Source organism: Coregonus lavaretus (genome assembly GCF_964263955.1).
Source record: "Coregonus lavaretus genome assembly, contig: HAP1_SCAFFOLD_320, whole genome shotgun sequence".
NCBI lineage: Eukaryota > Metazoa > Chordata > Actinopteri > Salmoniformes > Salmonidae > Coregonus > Coregonus lavaretus.
This window is the reverse complement of record NW_028159255.1, coordinates 451490-471170: the sequence shown is the minus strand read 5'-3', so window position 1 is coordinate 471170 and position 19681 is coordinate 451490. Positions and strand designations below refer to the sequence as shown.

The window sequence follows — 19681 nt, the reverse complement described above, 5'->3', positions numbered from 1 at the left end:
TTCTGGGTCCACCTTACTCAAACCAACAGGGTCCACCTTACTCAAACCAACAGGGCCCACCTTACTCAAACCAACAGGGCCCCCTTTACTCAAACCAACAGGGCCCCCTTTACTCAAACCAACAGGGCCCCCTTTACTCAAACCAACAGGGCCCCCTTTACTCAAACCAACAGGGCCCACCTTACTCAAACCAACAGGGCCCCCCTTACTCAAACCAACAGGGCCCCCCTTACTCAAACCAACAGGGCCCCCCTTACTCAAACCAACAGGGCCCCCCTTACTCAAACCAACAGGGCCCCACCTTACTCAAACCAACAGGGCCCCCCTTACTCAAACCAACAGGGCCCCCCTTACTCAAACCAACAGGGCCCCCTTTACTCAAACCAACAGGGCCCCCCTTACTCAAACCAACAGGGCCCCCCTTACTCAAACCAACAGGGCCCCCCTTACTCAAACCAACAGGGGCCCCCCTTACTCAAACCAACAGGGCCCCCCTTACTCAAACCAACAGGGCCCCCTTTACTCAAACCAACAGGGCCCCCTTTACTCAAACCAACAGGGCCCCCCTTTACTCAAACCAACACCCACTACTCTATATTTAGTAGCTGTGTCTGGTAGCTTTGTTTAAATAACTTTGTTTGCATCCCTCCCTATTCCCTATGTAGCACACTAGGTTTTATCAGAGCCCTGAGGGGAATAGTGTCCCATTTGGTCTGTGTCTGCTCTATATACACTGAACAAAACATATAAAACGCAACATGTAAAGTGTTGGTCCCATGTTTCACAAGCTGAAAGAAAAGATCCCAGAAATGTTCCATACGGACAAAAAAGCTTATGTAAAATTGTGCACAAATTTGTTTACATCCCTTTTAGTGAGCATTTCTCCTTTACCAAGATCATCCATCCACCTAAAAAGGTGTGGCATGTCAAGAAGCTGATTAAACAGAATGATCATTACACAGGTGCACCTTAACATAATGCCACAGATGTCTCAAGTTGAGGGAGCGTGCAACTGGCATGCTGACTACATGAATGTCCTCCAGAGCGGTCGCCAGATAATTGAATGTTAATTTCTCTACCTTAAGCCGCCTCCAACGTCATTTTAGAGAATTTGGCAGTACGTTCAACCGACCTCACAACCGCAGACGACGTGTAACCAAGCAAGGATGTCCCCCCCCCCCCCCTCCCACGATATGTACAAATTACCTCAATTACCTCGACTAACCTGTACCCCCGCACATTGACTCTGTACCGGTACCCCCTGTATATAGCCTCGTTATTGTTATTTTATTGTTGCTCTTTTATTTTTTTACTTTAGTTTATTCAGTACATATTTTTCATAACTCTTATTTTTCTTGAAACTGCGTTGTTGGTTAAGGGCTTGTAAGTAAGCATTTCACGGTAAGGTCTACACTTGTTGTATTCGGCGCATGTGACAAATACAATTTGATATCCAGCTACTTCGCACAGCCATTGAAGAGGAGTGGGACAACATTCCACAGGCCACAATCAACAGCCTGATCAACTCTATGTGAAGGAGATGTGTCACGCTGCATGAGGAAAACAGTGGTCACACCAGACACTGACTGGTTTTCTGATCCACGCTCCACTTTTTTAGTTTTTAAAAAAGGTATCTGTGACCAACAAATGCATACAATGGGCAGCAGGTAGCTTAGTGGTTAAGAGCGTTGTGCCAGTACCCGAAAGGTCGCTGGTTCTAATCCCTGAGCTGACTAGGTGAAAAATCTGTCGATGTGCCCTTGAGCAAGGCACTTAACCCTAATTGCTCCTGTAAATCGCTCTGGATAAGAGCGTCTGCTAAATGACAAAAAATATATAAAAAAGAATATATATATATTATATATCCTAGTCCTAGTCTGCTGGGGGTCTCTAATAGGTCCTAGTCTGCTGGGGGTCTCTAATAGGTCCTAGTCTGCTGGGGGTCTCTAATAGGTCCTAGTCTGCTGGGGTCTCTAATAGGTCCTAGTCTGCTGGGGTCTCTAATAGGTCCTAGTCTGCTGGGGGTCTCTAATAGGTCCTAGTCTGCTGGGGGTCTCTAATAGGTCCTAGTCTGCTGGGGGTCTCTAATAGGTCCTAGTCTGCTGGGGGTCTCTAATAGGTCCTAGTCTGCTGGGGTCTCTAATAGGTCCTAGTCTGCTGGGGTCTCTAATAGGTCCTAGTCTGCTGGGGGTCTCTAATAGGTCCTAGTCTGCTGGGGGTCTCTAATAGGTCCTAGTCTGCTGGGGTCTCTAATAGGTCCTAGTCTGCTGGGGGTCTCTAATAGGTCCTAGTCTGCTGGGGGTCTCTAATAGGTCCTAGTCTGCTGGGGGTCTCTAATAGGTCCTAGTCTGCTGGGGGTCTCTAATAGGTCCTAGTCTGCTGGGAGTCTCTAATAGGTCCTAGTCTGCTGGGGGTCTCTAATAGGTCCTAGTCTGCTGGGGGTCTCTAATAGGTCCTAGTCTGCTGGGGGTCTCTAATAGGTCCTAGTCTGCTGGGGGTCTCTAATAGGTCCTAGTCTGCTGGGGGTCTCTTATAGGTCCTAGTCTGCTGGGGGTCTCTAATAGGTCCTAGTCTGCTGGGGGTCTCTAATAGGTCCTAGTCTGCTGGGGGTCTCTAATAGGTCCTAGTCTGCTGGGGGTCTCTAATAGGTCCTAGTCTGCTGGGGGTCTCTAATAGGTCCTAGTCTGCTGGGGGTCTCTAATAGGTCCTAGTCTGCTGGGGGTCTCTAATAGGTCCTAGTCTGCTGGGGGTCTCTAATAGGTCCTAGTCTGCTGGGGTCTCTAATAGGTCCTAGTCTGCTGGGGGTCTCTAATAGGTCCTAGTCTGCTGGGGGTCTCTAATAGGTCCTAGTCTGCTGGGGGTCTCTAATAGGTCCTAGTCTGCTGGGGGTCTCTAATAGGTCCTAGTCTGCTGGGGGTCTCTAATAGGTCCTAGTCTGCTGGGGTCTCTACTAGGTCCTAGTCTGCTGGGGGTCTCTAATAGGTCCTAGTCTGCTGGGGGTCTCTAATAGGTCCTAGTCTGCTGGGGGTCTCTAATAGGTCCTAGTCTGCTGGGGGTCTCTAATAGGTCCTAGTCTGCTGGGGGTCTCTAATAGGTCCTAGTCTGCTGGGGGTCTCTAATAGGTCCTAGTCTGCTGGGGGTCTCTAATAGGTCCTAGTCTGCTGGGGGTCTCTAATAGGTCCTAGTCTGCTGGGGGTCTCTAATAGGTCCTAGTCTGCTGGGGGTCTCTAATAGGTCCTAGTCTGCTGGGGTCTCTAATAGGTCCTAGTCTGCTGGGGGTCTCTAATAGGTCCTAGTCTGCTGGGGGTCTCTATTAGGTCCTAGTCTGCTGGGGTCTCTAATAGGTCCTAGTCTGCTGGGGGTCTCTAATATGTCCTAGTCTGCTGGGGGTGGTTGTTGACAGAAGCAGACCAGCTACAGCTTCTTATCAGGAAATATCAGCTGACTAAAATAAAGGTCCCGATTAGGAGGGAGAGTTTGTAGAAAATGTCAAACATCCCTTTAGCTTAAAGTGAAACTAGCAAGAGAAGGGTGTGTATACTCCTTCAGAATCCACTCCTAACATAGAAGTATGGTCTCGCTACATATTATCACTGACCAACACACATTCACACAATCTCCTGCTGCTTAAGACAAACAATTTGCTCTCAGTCAGTCACTACTGGCTCACTAGTGCTGGTTTGATACAATACACATCTGTTTCCAAACAGATACTGAGCAGTACAGTAGGTCATCCCAGACATAACACTATTCACAGTAAAGACAGCAGTACATTAAAGACTGCAGAACATTACATACTGCAGTACATTAGGGCTAACCAGCCCAACACAGCTGAGTGCTCTCTGGCTCCAGTCCTAATGAACTAACCAGCCCAACACAGCTGAGTGCTCTCTGGCTCCAGCCCTAATGAACTAACCAGCCCAACACAGCTGAGTGCTCTCTGGCTCCAGCCCTAATGAACTAACCAGCCCAACACAGCTGAGTGCTCTCTGGCTCCAGTCCTAATGAACTAACCAGCCCAACACAGCTGAGTGCTCTCTGGCTCCAGCCCTAATGAACTAACCAGCCCAACACAGCTGAGTGCTCTCTGGCTCCAGCCCTAATGAACTAACCAGCCCAACACAGCTGAGTGCTCTCTGGCTCCAGCCCTAATGAACTAACCAGCCCAACTGAGTGCTCTCTGGCTCCAGCCCTAATGAACTAACCAGCCCAACACAGCTGAGTGCTCTCTGGCTCCAGTCCTAATGAACTAACCAGCCCAACACAGCTGAGTGCTCTCTGGCTCCAGCCCTAATGAACTAACCAGCCCAACACAGCTGAGTGCTCTCTTGCTCCAGCCCTAATGAACTAACCAGCCCAACACAGCTGAGTGCTCTCTTGCTCCAGCCCTAATGAACTAACCAGCCCAACACAGCTGAGTGCTCTCTGGCTCCAGCCCTAATGAACTAACCAGCCCAACACAGCTGAGTGCTCTCTGGCTCCAGCCCTAATGAACTAACCAGCCCAACTGAGTGCTCTCTGGCTCCAGCCCTAATGAACTAACCAGCCCAACACAGCTGAGTGCTCTCTGGCTCCAGTCCTAATGAACTAACCAGCCCAACACAGCTGAGTGCTCTCTGGCTCCAGCCCTAATGAACTAACCAGCCCAACACAGCTGAGTGCTCTCTGGCTCCAGCCCTAATGAACTAACCAGCCCAACACAGCTGAGTGCTCTCTGGCTCCAGCCCTAATGAACTAACCAGCCCAACACAGCTGAGTGCTCTCTGGCTCCAGTCCTAATGAACTAACCAGCCCAACACAGCTGAGTGCTCTCTGGCTCCAGCCCTAATGAACTAACCAGCCCAACACAGCTGAGTGCTCTCTTGCTCCAGCCCTAATGAACTAACCAGCCCAACACAGCTGAGTGCTCTCTTGCTCCAGCCCTAATGAACTAACCAGCCCAACACAGCTGAGTGCTCTCTGGCTCCAGCCCTAATGAACTAACCAGCCCAACTGAGTGCTCTCTGGCTCCAGCCCTAATGAACTAACCAGCCCAACACAGCTGAGTGCTCTCTGGCTCCAGTCCTAATGAACTAACCAGCCCAACACAGCTGAGTGCTCTCTGGCTCCAGCCCTAATGAACTAACCAGCCCAACACAGCTGAGTGCTCTCTTGCTCCAGCCCTAATTAACTAACCAGCCCAACACAGCTGAGTGCTCTCTTGCTCCAGCCCTAATGAACTAACCAGCCCAACACAGCTGAGTGCTCTCTGGCTCCAGCCCTAATGAACTAACCAGCCCAACACAGCTGAGTGCTCTCTGGCTCCAGCCCTAATGAACTAACCAGCCCAACTGAGTGCTCTCTGGCTCCAGCCCTAATGAACTAACCAGCCCAACACAGCTGAGTGCTCTCTGGCTCCAGTCCTAATGAACTAACCAGCCCAACACAGCTGAGTGCTCTCTGGCTCCAGTCCTAATGAACTAACCAGCCCAACACAGCTGAGTGCTCTCTGGCTCCAGTCCTAATGAACTAACCAGCCCAACACAGCTGAGTGCTCTCTGGCTCCAGCCCTAATGAACTAACCAGCCCAACACAGCTGAGTGCTCTCTGGCTCCAGCCCTAATGAACTAACCAGCCCAACACAGCTGAGTGCTCTCTGGCTCCAGCCCTAATGAACTAACCAGCCCAACACAGCTGAGTGCTCTCTGGCTCCAGCCCTAATGAACTAACCAGCCCAACACAGCTGAGTGCTCTCTGGCTCCAGCCCTAATGAACTAACCAGCCCAACACAGCTGAGTGCTCTCTGGCTCCAGTCCTAATGAACTAACCAGCCCAACACAGCTGAGTGCTCTCTGGCTCCAGCCCTAATGAACTAACCAGCCCAACACAGCTGAGTGCTCTCTGGCTCCAGCCCTAATGAACTAACCAGCCCAACACAGCTGAGTGCTCTCTGGCTCCAGCCCTAATGAACTAACCAGCCCAACACAGCTGAGTGCTCTCTGGCTCCAGTCCTAATGAACTAACCAGCCCAACACAGCTGAGTGCTCTCTGGCTCCAGTCCTAATGAACTAACCAGCCCAACACAGCTGAGTGCTCTCTGGCTCCAGTCCTAATGAACTAACCAGCCCAACACAGCTGAGTGCTCTCTGGCTCCAGCCCTAATGAACTAACCAGCCCAACACAGCTGAGTGCTCTCTTGCTCCAGCCCTAATGAACTAACCAGCCCAACACAGCTGAGTGCTCTCTGGCTCTTCTGATGTGCTCCATCAGGAAGAGACATGCTTTCATACTCTGCAAGTCATTGTGCTAATTGAGATGTTGAGGAGGCTTTGGGTTCACAGTGCGGAAGCACATCAGTATATCCTCACATCATGGACCTGTAGTGTTAACCAGTAAACATCAATATATCCTCACATCATGGACCTGTAATGTTAGCCAGTAAACATCAATATATCCTCACATCATGGACCTGTAGTGTTAGCCAGTACACATCAATATATCCTTACATCATGGACCTGTAGTGTTAACCAGTAAACATCAATATATCCTCACATCATGGACCTGTAGTGTTAGCCAGTAAACATCAATATATCCTCACATCATGGACCTGTAGTGTTAGCCAGTAAACATCAGTATATCCTCACATCATGGACCTGTAGTGTTAGCCAGTAAACATCAATATATCCTCACATCATGGACCTGTAGTGTTAGCCAGTAAACATCAATATATCCTTACATCATGGACCTGTAGTGTTAACCAGTAAACATCAATATATCCTCACATCATGGACCTGTAGTGTTAGCCAGTAAACATCAATATATCCTTACATCATGGACCTGTAGTGTTAGCCAGTAAACATCAATATATCCTCACATCATGGACCTGTAGTGTTAGCCAGTAAACATCAATATATCCTCACATCATGGACCTGTAGTGTTAGCCAGTACACATCAATATATCCTCACATCATGGACCTGTAGTGTTAGCCAGTAAACATCAATATATCCTCACATCATGGACCTGTAGTGTTAACCAGTAAACATCAATATATCCTCACATCATGGACCTGTAGTGTTAGCCAGTAAACATCAATATATCCTCACATCATGGACCTGTAGTGTTAGCCAGTAAACATAAATATATCCTCACATCATGGACCTGTAGTGTTAGCCAGTAAACATCAATATATCCTCACATCATGGACCTGTAGTGTTAACCAGTAAACATCAATATATCCTCACATCATGGACCTGTAGTGTTAGCCAGTAAACATCAATATATCCTCACATCATGGACCTGTAGTGTTAGCCAGTAAACATCAATATATCCTCACATCATGGACCTGTAGTGTTAGCCAGTACACATCAATATATCCTCACATCATGGACCTGTAGTGTTAGCCAGTAAACATCAATATATCCTCACATCATGGACCTGTAGTGTTAGCCAGTAAACATCAATATATCCTCACATCATGGACCTGTAGTGTTAGCCAGTACACATCAATATATCCTCACATCATGGACCTGTAGTGTTAGCCAGTAAACATCAATATATCCTCACATCATGGACCTGTAGTGTTAGCCAGTACACATCAATATATCCTCACATCATGGACCTGTAGTGTTAGCCAGTACACATCAATATATCCTCACATCATGGACCTGTAGTGTTAGCCAGTAAACATCAATATATCCTCACATCATGGACCTGTAGTGTTAGCCAGTAAACATCAATATATCCTCACATCATGGACCTGTAGTGTTAGCCAGTAAACATCAATATATCCTCACATCATGGACCTGTAGTGTTAGCCAGTAAACATCAATATATCCTCACATCATGGACCTGTAGTGTTAGCCAGTAAACATCAATATATCCTCACATCATGGACCTGTAGTGTTAGCCAGTAGTCTCATGAAGCAGATTTCCACTACAAGAGAACTGCAGTCTTTGTCACTTTACCTCATGCTGAAACCAGTTAGATCCGGTCTGAGGGAAAGGAGAGCACTTGAGGAAGAGGGGCAGAACATGCTGCTAGAAAGAGGGAACATAGGAGAAAGGAGAGGAGGTCCTTTGTTCCGCGGGTCTCTGCCCTACCTCAGGCTGAGGTAATATTACAGACAGGTAGACTGGTAGAATGAAGCTAAGCTGTCTATTGTGGTGTTAAGAGTACAGGTGACTAAGAACTGGCATTGTGCTGCGCTGGGCTGGGCGAATACGCCGTTCTAACCCAACACCCGGAGGCCTTTGGTTTTCCCACAGTCACAGACACAAAGGACTGACAGGCAGTGCAGGAGACTGCAGCGGTGTGTTTCTGGTCTACAGCAGGATTATAAAGGCTGTACCATTGTCTCTGGGTAGAGAGAGAGAGAGAGAGAGACAGAGCAGGTGACTTGGTCTCTGTGGTCGGGCTTTAACAGCGTTCCTTGTAGTATTGTCTCTAGGTAGAGAGAGAGACGGAGCAGGTGACTTGGTCTCTGTGGGGCTGAAATAGAGGCTGATGGGAGAGAGCAACAAAGGCTGTTCCCATGGCTGGGGTATGTCTGCTCCCGTATGACTTGATAGAGTGGAGAGGAGAGGGTTTGACTTGATAGAGGGGAGAGGGTTTGGGGGAGGTGGGGAGCTGCTAGCCTGATAGAGGGGAGAGGGTTTGGGGGAGGTGGGGAGCTGCTAGCCTGATAGAGGGGAGAGGGTTTGGGGGAGGTGGGGAGCTGCCAGCCTGATAGAGGGGAGAGGGTTTGGGGGAGGTGGGGAGCTGCCAGCCTGATAGAGGGGAGAGGGTTTGGGGGAGGTGGGGAGCTGCTAGCCTGATAGAGGGGAGAGGGTTTGGGGGAGGTGGGGAGCTGCTAGCCTGATAGAGGGGAGAGGGTTTGGGGGAGGTGGGGAGCTGCTAGCCTGATAGAGGGGAGAGGGTTTGGGGGAGGTGGGGAGCTGCTAGCCTGATAGAGGGGAGAGGGTTTGGGGGAGGTGGGGAGCTGCTAGCCTGATAGAGGGGAGAGGGTTTGGGGGAGGTGGGGAGCTGCTAGCCTGATAGAGGGGAGAGGGTTTGGGGGAGGTGGGGAGCTGCCAGCCTGATAGAGGGGAGAGGGTTTGGGGGAGGTGGGGAGCTGCTAGCCTGTTAGAGGGGAGAGGGTTTGGGGGAGGTGGGGAGCTGCTAGCCTGTTAGAGGGGAGAGGGTTTGGGGGAGGTGGGGAGCTGCTAGCCTGATAGAGGGGAGAGGGTTTGGGGGAGGTGGGGAGCTGCTAGCCTGATAGAGGGGAGAGGGTTTGGGGGAGGTGGGGAGCTGCTAGCCTGATAGAGGGGAGAGGGTTTGGGGGAGGTGGGGAGCTGCTAGCCTGTTAGAGGGGAGAGGGTTTGGGGGAGGTGGGGAGCTGCTAGCCTGATAGCGGGGAGAGGGTTTGGGGGAGGTGGGGAGCTGCTAGCCTGATAGAGGGGAGAGGGTTTGGGGGAGGTGGGGAGCTGCTAGCCTGATAGAGGGGAGAGGGTTTGGGGGAGGTGGGGAGCTGCTAGCCTGATAGAGGGGAGAGGGTTTGGGGGAGGTGGGGAGGTGGGGAGCTGCTAGCCTGATAGAGGGGAGAGGGTTTGGGGGAGGTGGGGAGCTGCTAGCCTGATAGAGGGGAGAGGGTTTGGGGGAGGTGGGGAGCTGCCAGCCTGATAGAGGGGAGAGGGTTTGGGGGAGGTGGGGAGCTGCTAGCCTGATAGAGGGGAGAGGGTTTGGGGGAGGTGGGGAGCTGCTAGCCTGATAGAGGGGAGAGGGTTTGGGGGAGGTGGGGAGCTGCTAGCCTGATAGAGGGGAGAGGGTTTGGGGGAGGTAGGGAGCTGCCAGCCTGATAGAGGGGAGAGGGTTTGGGGGAGGTGGGGAGCTGCCAGCCTGATAGAGGGGAGAGGGTTTGGGGGAGGTGGGGAGCTGCCAGCCTGATAGAGGGGAGAGGGTTTGGGGGAGGTGGGGAGCTGCTAGCCTGATAGAGGGTTTGGGGGAGGTGGGGAGCTGCCAGCCTGATAGAGGGGAGAGGGTTTGGGGGAGGTGGGGAGCTGCCAGCCTGATAGAGGGGAGAGGGTTTGGGGGAGGTGGGGAGCTGCTAGCCTGATAGAGGGGAGAGGGTTTGGGGGAGGTGGGGAGCTGCCAGCCTGATAGAGGGGAGAGGGTTTGGGGGAGGTGGGGAGCTGCCAGCCTGATAGAGGGGAGAGGGTTTGGGGGAGGTGGGGAGCTGCCAGCCTGATAGAGGGTTTGGGGGAGGTGGGGAGCTGCTAGCCTGATAGAGGGGAGAGGGTTTGGGGGAGGTGGGGAGCTGCCAGCCTGATAGAGGGGAGAGGGTTTGGGGGAGGTGGGGAGCTGCCAGCCTGATAGAGGGGAGAGGGTTTGGGGGAGGTGGGGAGCTGCCAGCCTGATAGAGGGGAGAGGGTTTGGGGGAGGTGGGGAGCTGCTAGCCTGATAGAGGGGAGAGGGTTTGGGGGAGGTGGGGAGCTGCCAGCCTGATAGAGGGGAGAGGGTTTGGGGGAGGTGGGGAGCTGCCAGCCTGATAGAGGGGAGAGGGTTTGGGGGAGGTGGGGAGCTGCTAGCCTGATAGAGGGGAGAGGGTTTGGGGGAGGTGGGGAGCTGCTAGCCTGATAGAGGGGAGAGGGTTTGGGGGAGGTGGGGAGCTGCTAGCCTGATAGAGGGGAGAGGGTTTGGGGGAGGTGGGGAGCTGCTAGCCTGATAGAGGGGAGAGGGTTTGGGGGAGGTGGGGAGCTGCTAGCCTGATAGAGGGGAGAGGGTTTGGGGGAGGTGGGGAGCTGCTAGCCTGATAGAGGGGAGAGGGTTTGGGGGAGGTGGGGAGCTGCCAGCCTGATAGAGGGGAGAGGGTTTGGGGGAGGTGGGGAGCTGCTAGCCTGTTAGAGGGGAGAGGGTTTGGGGGAGGTGGGGAGCTGCTAGCCTGATAGAGGGGAGAGGGTTTGGGGGAGGTGGGGAGCTGCCAGCCTGATAGAGGGGAGAGGGTTTGGGGGAGGTGGGGAGCTGCCAGCCTGATAGAGGGGAGAGGGTTTGGGGGAGGTGGGGAGCTGCCAGCCTGATAGAGGGGAGAGGGTTTGGGGGAGGTGGGGAGCTGCTAGCCTGATAGAGGGGAGAGGGTTTGGGGGAGGTGGGGAGCTGCCAGCCTGATAGAGGGGAGAGGGTTTGGGGGAGGTGGGGAGCTGCCAGCCTGATAGAGGGGAGAGGGTTTGGGGGAGGTGGGGAGCTGCCAGCCTGATAGAGGGGAGAGGGTTTGGGGGAGGTGGGGAGCTGCCAGGGAGAGTTTTACTTTGCAGTCCAGGGAATCCGACCCAGATATCCCAGAACACATCTGGGGCATTCCATCCCTCAGTAAAAAGCCACCCAAAGACACAGACCCTAAAAGGGTTCACATGGAGCTTCTCCAGGAGAAGGGGGTTAGGGGGTCACTGTAGTCTGGGGCATTCCATCCCTCAGTAAAAAGCCACCCAAAGACACAGACCCTAAAAGGGTTCACATGGAGCTTCTCCAGGAGAAGGGGGTTAGGGGGTGACTGTAGTCTGGGGCATTCCATCCCTCAGTAAAAAGCCACCCAAAGACACAGACCCTAAAAGGGTTCACATGGAGCTTCTCCAGGAGAAGGGGGTTAGGGGGTCACTGTAGTCTGGGGCTCCGTCCCAAACGGCGCCCTATATAGTGCCCTACGTTTGACCAGGAAACACACAGCTGTGGTAAAAAGTAGTGCACTATATAGGGAATAGGGTGCCATTCTCTGGTCTAAAGTAGTGCACTATATAGGGAATAGGGTGCCATTCTCTGGTCTAAAGTAGTGCACTATATAGGGAATAGGGTGCCATTCTCTGGTCTAAAGTAGTGCTCTATATAGGGAATAGGGTGCCATTCTCTGGTCTAAAGTAGTGCACTATATAGGGAATAGGGTGCCATTCTCTGGTCTAAAGTAGTGCACTATATAGGGAATAGGGTGCCATTCTCTGGTCTAAAGTAGTGCACTATATAGGGAATAGGGTGCCATTCTCTGGTCTAAAGTAGTGCACTATATAGGGAATAGGGTGCCATTCTCTGGTCTAAAGTAGTGCACTATATAGGGAATAGGGTGCCATTCTCTGGTCTAAAGTAGTGCACTATATAGGGAATAGGGTGCCGTTTGGGATGCAACATAGGCATGCTTCACCCTCAGCGAGGCTGGCACTGGCAGTCTGTTTTATATAGGTCATTAGATATCCCTGTTCCGTCTCACACAAACAACCTTATAAAAAGGAGCTGAACCCCAAAAACACTCAAACCAAGCGCCAAGTAGGCCAACACCGTATTAAAAAGGCTTTTAGGCCTTCTGAGAATCTGTTACTCAGAGAGGGCAATGCAATGGTACAACAGACAGTACCACCACACCAGGGATACGTCCAAAATGGCACCCTATTCCCTTTGGGTCTGATCAAAAGCACATTTACATTTTATGTCATTTAGCAGACGCTCTTATCCAGAGCGACTTACAGGAGCAATTAGGGTTAAGTGCCTTGCTCAAGGGCACATCGACTCGGGGATTAGAACCAGCAACCTTTCGGTTACTGGCACAACGCTCTTAACCACTAAGCTACCTGCCGCTTCAGTAGTGCACAATTAAAGGAATCGGGTCCCATTTGGCCTCCAGACCTTCTTACCAGAACTGGAAGAAAGAGAACGTGCTTGGGCCGGTCTCCAGGGACTCTGATTGGGCCTCAGATAGGGCACTCGCTAACATCTGACCAATCAGGATGTTATGTTTGGTTGTGGTTGTCATGGAGAACATGTTGTCTTACTGAGGAGTGTCTGGCTGCATACAGAGAGAGGCTGAGGGCATTTTTCCAGTGGTGGAAAAAGTACCCAAGTCACCAAGTAAAATCCTACTTGTGTAAAAGTATTTGGTTTTAAATCTACTTAAGTATCAAAAGTAAAAATTATTTCAAATTCCTTTTATTAAGCAAACCAGGGGGCACCATTTCCTTGTTTAAAAAAAATAATAATTTACAGATAGCCAGGGGCACACTCCAACACTCAGACATAATTTACAAACTATGCATTTGTGTTTAGTGAGTCCACCAGATCAGAGGCAGTAGGGACGACCAGGGATGATGTTCTCTTGATAAGACCTGAAAATAACAGTTTCAGGGAGCGATTAGCAAGACGCACATTCTATATGACATTTAGCGAACTAGCTAGTTTACAACGGCAAAAAGAGTTCCACCCGACTCGCGCTGCCACGCCACAACACCTGGTACTCTGGTCCTGGATCTTGGACCTACTACTCACGCACGTCCAGGATTCATTTTAGTCAGCATTCGTTTGCTTTTCACACATGCTTTATAGCACGGGGCCAGGGTACCAAACCCTCCAGGATCAGGGTACCAAACCCTCCAGGATCAGGGTACCAAACCCTCCAGGGCCAGGGTACCAAACCCTCCAGGGTCAGGGCCAGGGTACCAAACCCTCCAGGACCAGGGTACCAAACCCTCCAGGACCAGGGTACCAAACCCTCCAGGATCAGGGCCAGGGTACCAAACCCTCCAGGACCAGGGCCAGGGTACCAAACCCTCCAGGATCAGGGCCAGGGTACCAAACCCTCCAGGATCAGGGCCAGGGTACCAAACCCTCCAGGATCAGGGCCAGGGTACCAAACCCTCCAGGATCAGGGTACCAAACCCTCCAGGATCAGGTCCAGGGTACCAAACCCTCCAGGATCAGGTCCAGGGTACCAAACCCTCCAGGATCAGGGTACCAAACCCTCCAGGATCAGGTCCAGGGTACCAAACCCTCCAGGATCAGGTCCAGGGTACCAAACCCTCCAGGATCAGGGCCAGGGTACCAAACCCTCCAGGATCAGGGCCAGGGTACCAAACCCTCCAGGATCAGGGTACCAAACCCTCCAGGACCAGGGCCAGGGTACCAAACCCTCCAGGACCAGGGCCAGGGTACCAAACCCTCCAGGACCAGGGCCAGGGTACCAAACCCTCCAGGACCAGGGCCAGGGTACCAAACCCTCCAGGACCAGGGCCAGGGTACCAAACCCTCCAGGACCAGGGCCAGGGTACCAAACCCTCCAGGACCAGGGCCAGGGCACCAAACCCTCCAGGGTCAGGGCCAGGGTACCAAACCCTCCAGGGTCAGGGCACCAAACCCTCCAGGATCAGGGCCAGGGTACCAAACTCTCCAGGATCAGGGTACCAAACCCTCCAGGATCAGGGTACCAAACCCTCCAGGACCAGGGCACCAAACCCTCCAGGATCAGGATCAGGGTCCCAAACCCTCCAGGATCAGGGTACCAAACCCTCCAGGATCAGGACCAGGGTACCAAACCCTCCAGGATCAGGACCAGGGTACCAAACCCTCCAGGATCAGGGCCAGGGTACCAAACCCTCCAGGATCAGGGCCAGGGTACCAAACCCTCCAGGACCAGGGCCAGGGTACCAAACCCTCCAGGATCAGGTCCAGGGTACCAAACCCTCCAGGATCAGGGCCAGGGTACCAAACCCTCCAGGATCAGGGCCAGGGTACCAAACCCTCCAGGATCAGGGCCAGGGTACCAAACCCTCCAGGATCAGGGCCAGGGTACCAAACCCTCCAGGATCAGGTCCAGGGTACCAAACCCTCCAGGATCCAGATCATAAGGGGATATGTGAAAGTGCCCTTAGAGAAGAGGCTAAGAGTGTTCTCTCCCCCCTCTCTCCTTTGTGATTTTCTGTTTTTCCAAACCCAAGCTGTGGGTATATTGATGCCCGTCCTAAAATGGTAACTAAGTTCAATGTTGAGTGTTTGTGATATTCTGCGATAGGAGCTTTTAAAAAGTAATGCTATTTCCAGCAATAACTTGGTTGAATGTGGAGCGTTTGCGATGTTGTATATAAGCTGTACCTATCTAGGATGTTGAGACACACAAAACGAAACAAACTGGCTCACAACTGTGACCTACTAACTGAAGACGGGTCCATGTCAACTTCCTCATCAGACCAGTGGGTGTTTCTCACCTGTGACCTGCTAACTGAAGACGGGTCCATGATAACTTCCTCAGACATATGAGTGGGTGTACTGGCCCCGTGTAGCTCAGTTGGTAGAGCATGGCGCTTGCAACGCCAGGGTTGTGGGTTCGTTTCCCACGGGGGGCCAGTATGAAAAAAAAAATTTATGCACTCACTAACTGTAAGTCGCTCTGGATAAGAGCGTCTGCTAAATGACAAAAATGTAAAAAATGTGTTAATCTTCTGAGCTCACTGGTTCCTCATCCATAATCCTTTGTGTTTCTGTTCTCAACCAGACAGGCCGGTTCTGTTCCCTCGCTCTGTTGCTCGCTCTCTCACCAGTTCTTTGTTTTTATGTGAAGCCCCTCACCAGTTCTTTATGTGAAGCCCCTCACCAGTTCTTTATGTGAAGCCCCTCTCCAGTTCTTTATGTGAAGCCCCTCACCAGTTCTTTATGTGAAGCCCCTCTCCAGTTCTTTATGTGAAGCCCCTCACCAGTTCTTTATGTGAAGCCCCTCTCCAGTTCTTTATGTGAAGCCCCTCACCAGTTCTTTATGTGAAGCCCCTCACCAGTTCTTTATGTGAAGCCCCTCACCAGTTCTTTATGTGAAGCCCCTCACCAGTTCTTTATGTGAAGCCCCTCTCCAGTTCTTTATGTGAAGCCCCTCACCAGTTCTTTATGTGAAGCCCCTCTCCAGTTCTTTATGTGAAGCCCCCCTCCAGTTCTTTATGTGAAGCCCCTGAGCTGCTGTGATGCATGTCAGCCTAATTAAAGCATGTCAAAGCCCTCCGCATTCCACAGCAATGTGTGTGTGCATTTTGTGTTTATTAAGGTTCCTAGTGTTTCATTTAAGGCCCAGTTGACTGTAGTGTATTAAGGTTGCTGGTGTTTTATTTAAGGCCCAGTTGACTGTAGTGTATTAAGGTTGCTGGTGTTTTATTTAAGGCCCAGTTGACTGTAGTGTATTAAGGTTCCTGGTGTTTTATTTAAGGCCCAGTTGACTGTAGTGTATTAAGGTTGCTGGTGTTTTATTTAAGGCCCAGTTGACTGTAGTGTATTAAGGTTCCTGGTGTTTTATTTAAGGCCCAGTTGACTGTAGTGTATTAAGGTTGCTGGTGTTTTATTTAAGGCCCAGTTGACTGTAGTGTATTAAGGTTGCTGGTGTTTTATTTAAGGCCCAGTTGACTGTAGTGTATTAAGGTTGCTGGTGTTTTATTTAAGGCCCAGTTGACTGTAGTGTATTAAGGTTCCTGGTGTTTTATTTAAGGCCCAGTTGACTGTAGTGTATTAAGGTTGCTGGTGTTTTATTTAAGGCCCAGTTGACTGTAGTGTATTAAGGTTGCTGGTGTTTTATTTAAGGCCCAGTTGACTGTAGTGTATTAAGGTTCCTGGTGTTTTATTTAAGGCCCAGTTGACTGTAGTGTATTAAGGTTGCTGGTGTTTTATTTAAGGCCCAGTTGACTGTAGTGTATTAAGGTTGCTGGTGTTTTATTTAAGGCCCAGTTGACTGTAGTGTATTAAGGTTGCTGGGGTTTTATTTAAGGCCCAGTTGACTGTAGTGTATTAAGGTTGCTGGTGTTTTATTTAAGGCCCAGTTGACTGTAGTGTATTAAGGTTGCTGGTGTTTTATTTAAGGCCCAGTTGACTGTAGTGTATTAAGGTTGCTGGTGTTTTATTTAAGGCCCAGTTGACTGTAGTGTATTAAGGTTGCTGGTGTTTTATTTAAGGCCCAGTTGACTGTAGTGTATTAAGGTTCCTGGTGTTTCATTTAAGGCCCAGTTGACTGTAGTGTATTAAGGTTGCTGGTGTTTTATTTAAGGCCCAGTTGACTGTAGTGTATTAAGGTTGCTGGTGTTTTATTTAAGGCCCAGTTGACTGTAGTGTATTAAGGTTGCTGGTGTTTTATTTAAGGCCCAGTTGACTGTAGTGTATTAAGGTTGCTGGTGTTTTATTTAAGGCCCAGTTGACTGTAGTGTATTAAGGTTCCTGGTGTTTTATTTAAGGCCCAGTTGACTGTAGTGTATTAAGGTTGCTGGTGTTTTATTTAAGGCCCAGTTGACTGTAGTGTATTAAGGTTGCTGGTGTTTTATTTAAGGCCCAGTTGACTGTAGTGTATTAAGGTTCCTGGTGTTTTATTTAAGGCCCAGTTGACTGTAGTGTATTAAGGTTGCTGGTGTTTTATTTAAGGCCCAGTTGACTGTAGTGTATTAAGGTTGCTGGTGTTTTATTTAAGGCCCAGTTGACTGTAGTGTATTAAGGTTGCTGGGGTTTTATTTAAGGCCCAGTTGACTGTAGTGTATTAAGGTTGCTGGTGTTTTATTTAAGGCCCAGTTGACTGTAGTGTATTAAGGTTGCTGGTGTTTTATTTAAGGCCCAGTTGACTGTAGTGTATTAAGGTTGCTGGTGTTTTATTTAAGGCCCAGTTGACTGTAGTGTATTAAGGTTCCTGGTGTTTTATTTAAGGCCCAGTTGACTGTAGTGTATTAAGGTTGCTGGTGTTTTATTTAAGGCCCAGTTGACTGTAGTGTATTAAGGTTGCTGGTGTTTTATTTAAGGCCCAGTTGACTGTAGTGTATTAAGGTTGCTGGTGTTTTATTTAAGGCCCAGTTGACTGTAGTGTATTAAGGTTGCTGGTGTTTTATTTAAGGCCCAGTTGACTGTAGTGTATTAAGGTTGCTGGTGTTTTATTTAAGGCCCAGTTGACTGTAGTGTATTAAGGTTCCTGGTGTTTTATTTAAGGCCCAGTTGACTGTAGTGTATTAAGGTTGCTGGTGTTTTATTTAAGGCCCAGTTGACTGTAGTGTATTAAGGTTCCTGGTGTTTTATTTAAGGCCCAGTTGACTGTAGTGTATTAAGGTTGCTGGTGTTTTATTTAAGGCCCAGTTGACTGTAGTGTATTAAGGTTGCTGGTGTTTTATTTAAGGCCCAGTTGACTGTAGTGTATTAAGGTTGCTGGTGTTTTATTTAAGGCCCAGTTGACTGTAGTGTATTAAGGTTGCTGGTGTTTTATTTAAGGCCCAGTTGACTGTAGTGTATTAAGGTTGCTGGTGTTTTATTTAAGGCCCAGTTGACTGTAGTGTATTAAGGTTCCTGGTGTTTTATTTAAGGCCCAGTTGACTGTAGTGTATTAAGGTTCCTGGTGTTTTATTTAAGGCCCAGTTGACTGTAGTGTATTAAGGTTGCTGGTGTTTTATTTAAGGCCCAGTTGACTGTAGTGTATTAAGGTTCCTGTAATTTCTAAACGGTTCACCCGATATGATTGAAAATACCCTCAAATTATAACTGGCAGCACTTTAATCTCATAGTCAAATCCAAAATGCTGGAGTACAGAGCCAAAACAACAACATTCACCGTCCCAATCCTTTTGTAGCTCCCTGTATGACTGTATTATGTTAAGGCATGTAGCATGATAGGTAGGGTGGTTGGGTGGTTGGGTGGATGGGTGGTGGCGTGGTAGGGTGGTGGCGTGGTAGGGTGGTAGGGTGGTAGGGTGGTAGGGTGGTAGGGTGGTAGGGTGGTAGGTGGTTGGGTGGTAGGGTGGTTGGGTGGTTGGTAGGGTGGTGGGGTGGTAGGGTGGTAGGGTGGTAGGTGGTAGGGTGGTTGGGTGGTAGGGTGTTGGGTGGTTGGGTGGTAGGGTGGTGTTGGGTGGTGGGTGGTTGGGTGGTGGCGTGGTAGGGTGGTAGGGTGGTAGGGTGGTTGGGTGGTAGGTGGTTGGGTGGTAGGGTGGTAGGGTGGTAGGGTGGTAGGGTGGTTGGGTGGTTGGTAGGGTGGTGGGGTGGTGGGGTGGTAGGTGGTTGGGTGGTAGGGTGGTAGGGTGGTTGGGTGGTAGGGTGGTAGGGTGGTTGGGTGGTAGGGTGGTTGGGTGGTTGGGTGGTAGGGTGGTGTTGGGTGGTGGGTGGTTGGGTGGTGGCGTGGTAGGGTGGTTGGGTGGTAGGGTGGTAGGGTGGTTGGGTGGTAGGGTGGTAGGGTGGTAGGGTGGTTGGGTGGGTGGTGGGGTGGTAGGGTGGTAGGGTGGTAGGGTGGTAGGTGGTTGGGTGGTAGGGTGGTAGGGTGGTAGGGTGGTTGGGTGGTAGGTGGTTGGGTGGTAGGGTGGTAAAAGGGGAGTGCAAAGGGTTTAAAGGGTGTAGTATACTCACTGGACGTTCTGGTAGACTTCCACTGAGCTGTTGAGCCCCTCCAGTTGCTCCATGAGGAGCTGCAGGTTGGAGTTGATATAGCTGAGCTCCAGACCAACCATCTCACACACCTTGTTGTTGGAGGTCGCCCTGGAGACGGGAAGACATGTTAGCATTCACAATACACATTGGAAAGGGGGGGTTAGAACAGTAGAGAGACAGTAGAGAGACAGTAGAGACCAGTGGATTACTAGCAGGGAGTGACTCCACAGAAATAAACCTGGATAAACCAGTCGGTCTGGTCAGTACACTTCTTTAACTGCTGCTAGGAGAGAGAGGAGGGTGGAGGAACGTCGAACTACTGAAACCTGACAACAGACGGAGAGAGAAACAGAGACAGAGAGACAGAGATACAGAGAGAGAGAGAGACAGAGATACAGAGAGAGAGAGAGACAGAGATACAGAGAGAGAGATAGATACAGAGAGACAGACAGAGATACAGAGAGAGATACAGAGAGAGATACAGAGAGAGATACAGAGAGAGATACAGAGAGAGATACAGAGAGAGATACAGAGAGAGATACAGACAGACAGAGAGAGATACAG

General features: G+C 50.4%; 1 protein-coding gene across 3 annotated transcripts in view; it reads right to left on the bottom strand.

Moving 5' to 3' along the window:
* The window catches only part of rhpn2 (rhophilin, Rho GTPase binding protein 2), a 75277-nt gene that overhangs the window by 34965 nt on the left and 20631 nt on the right, over positions 1–19681 (bottom strand). For all 3 annotated transcript variants that reach the window (XM_084197385.1, XM_084197386.1, XM_084197387.1), the window contains one exon: positions 19097–19225. In XM_084197385.1, coding sequence (XP_084053511.1) covers positions 19097–19225 — 129 coding nt within the window. The remainder of the gene's footprint in view (positions 1–19096; positions 19226–19681) is intronic.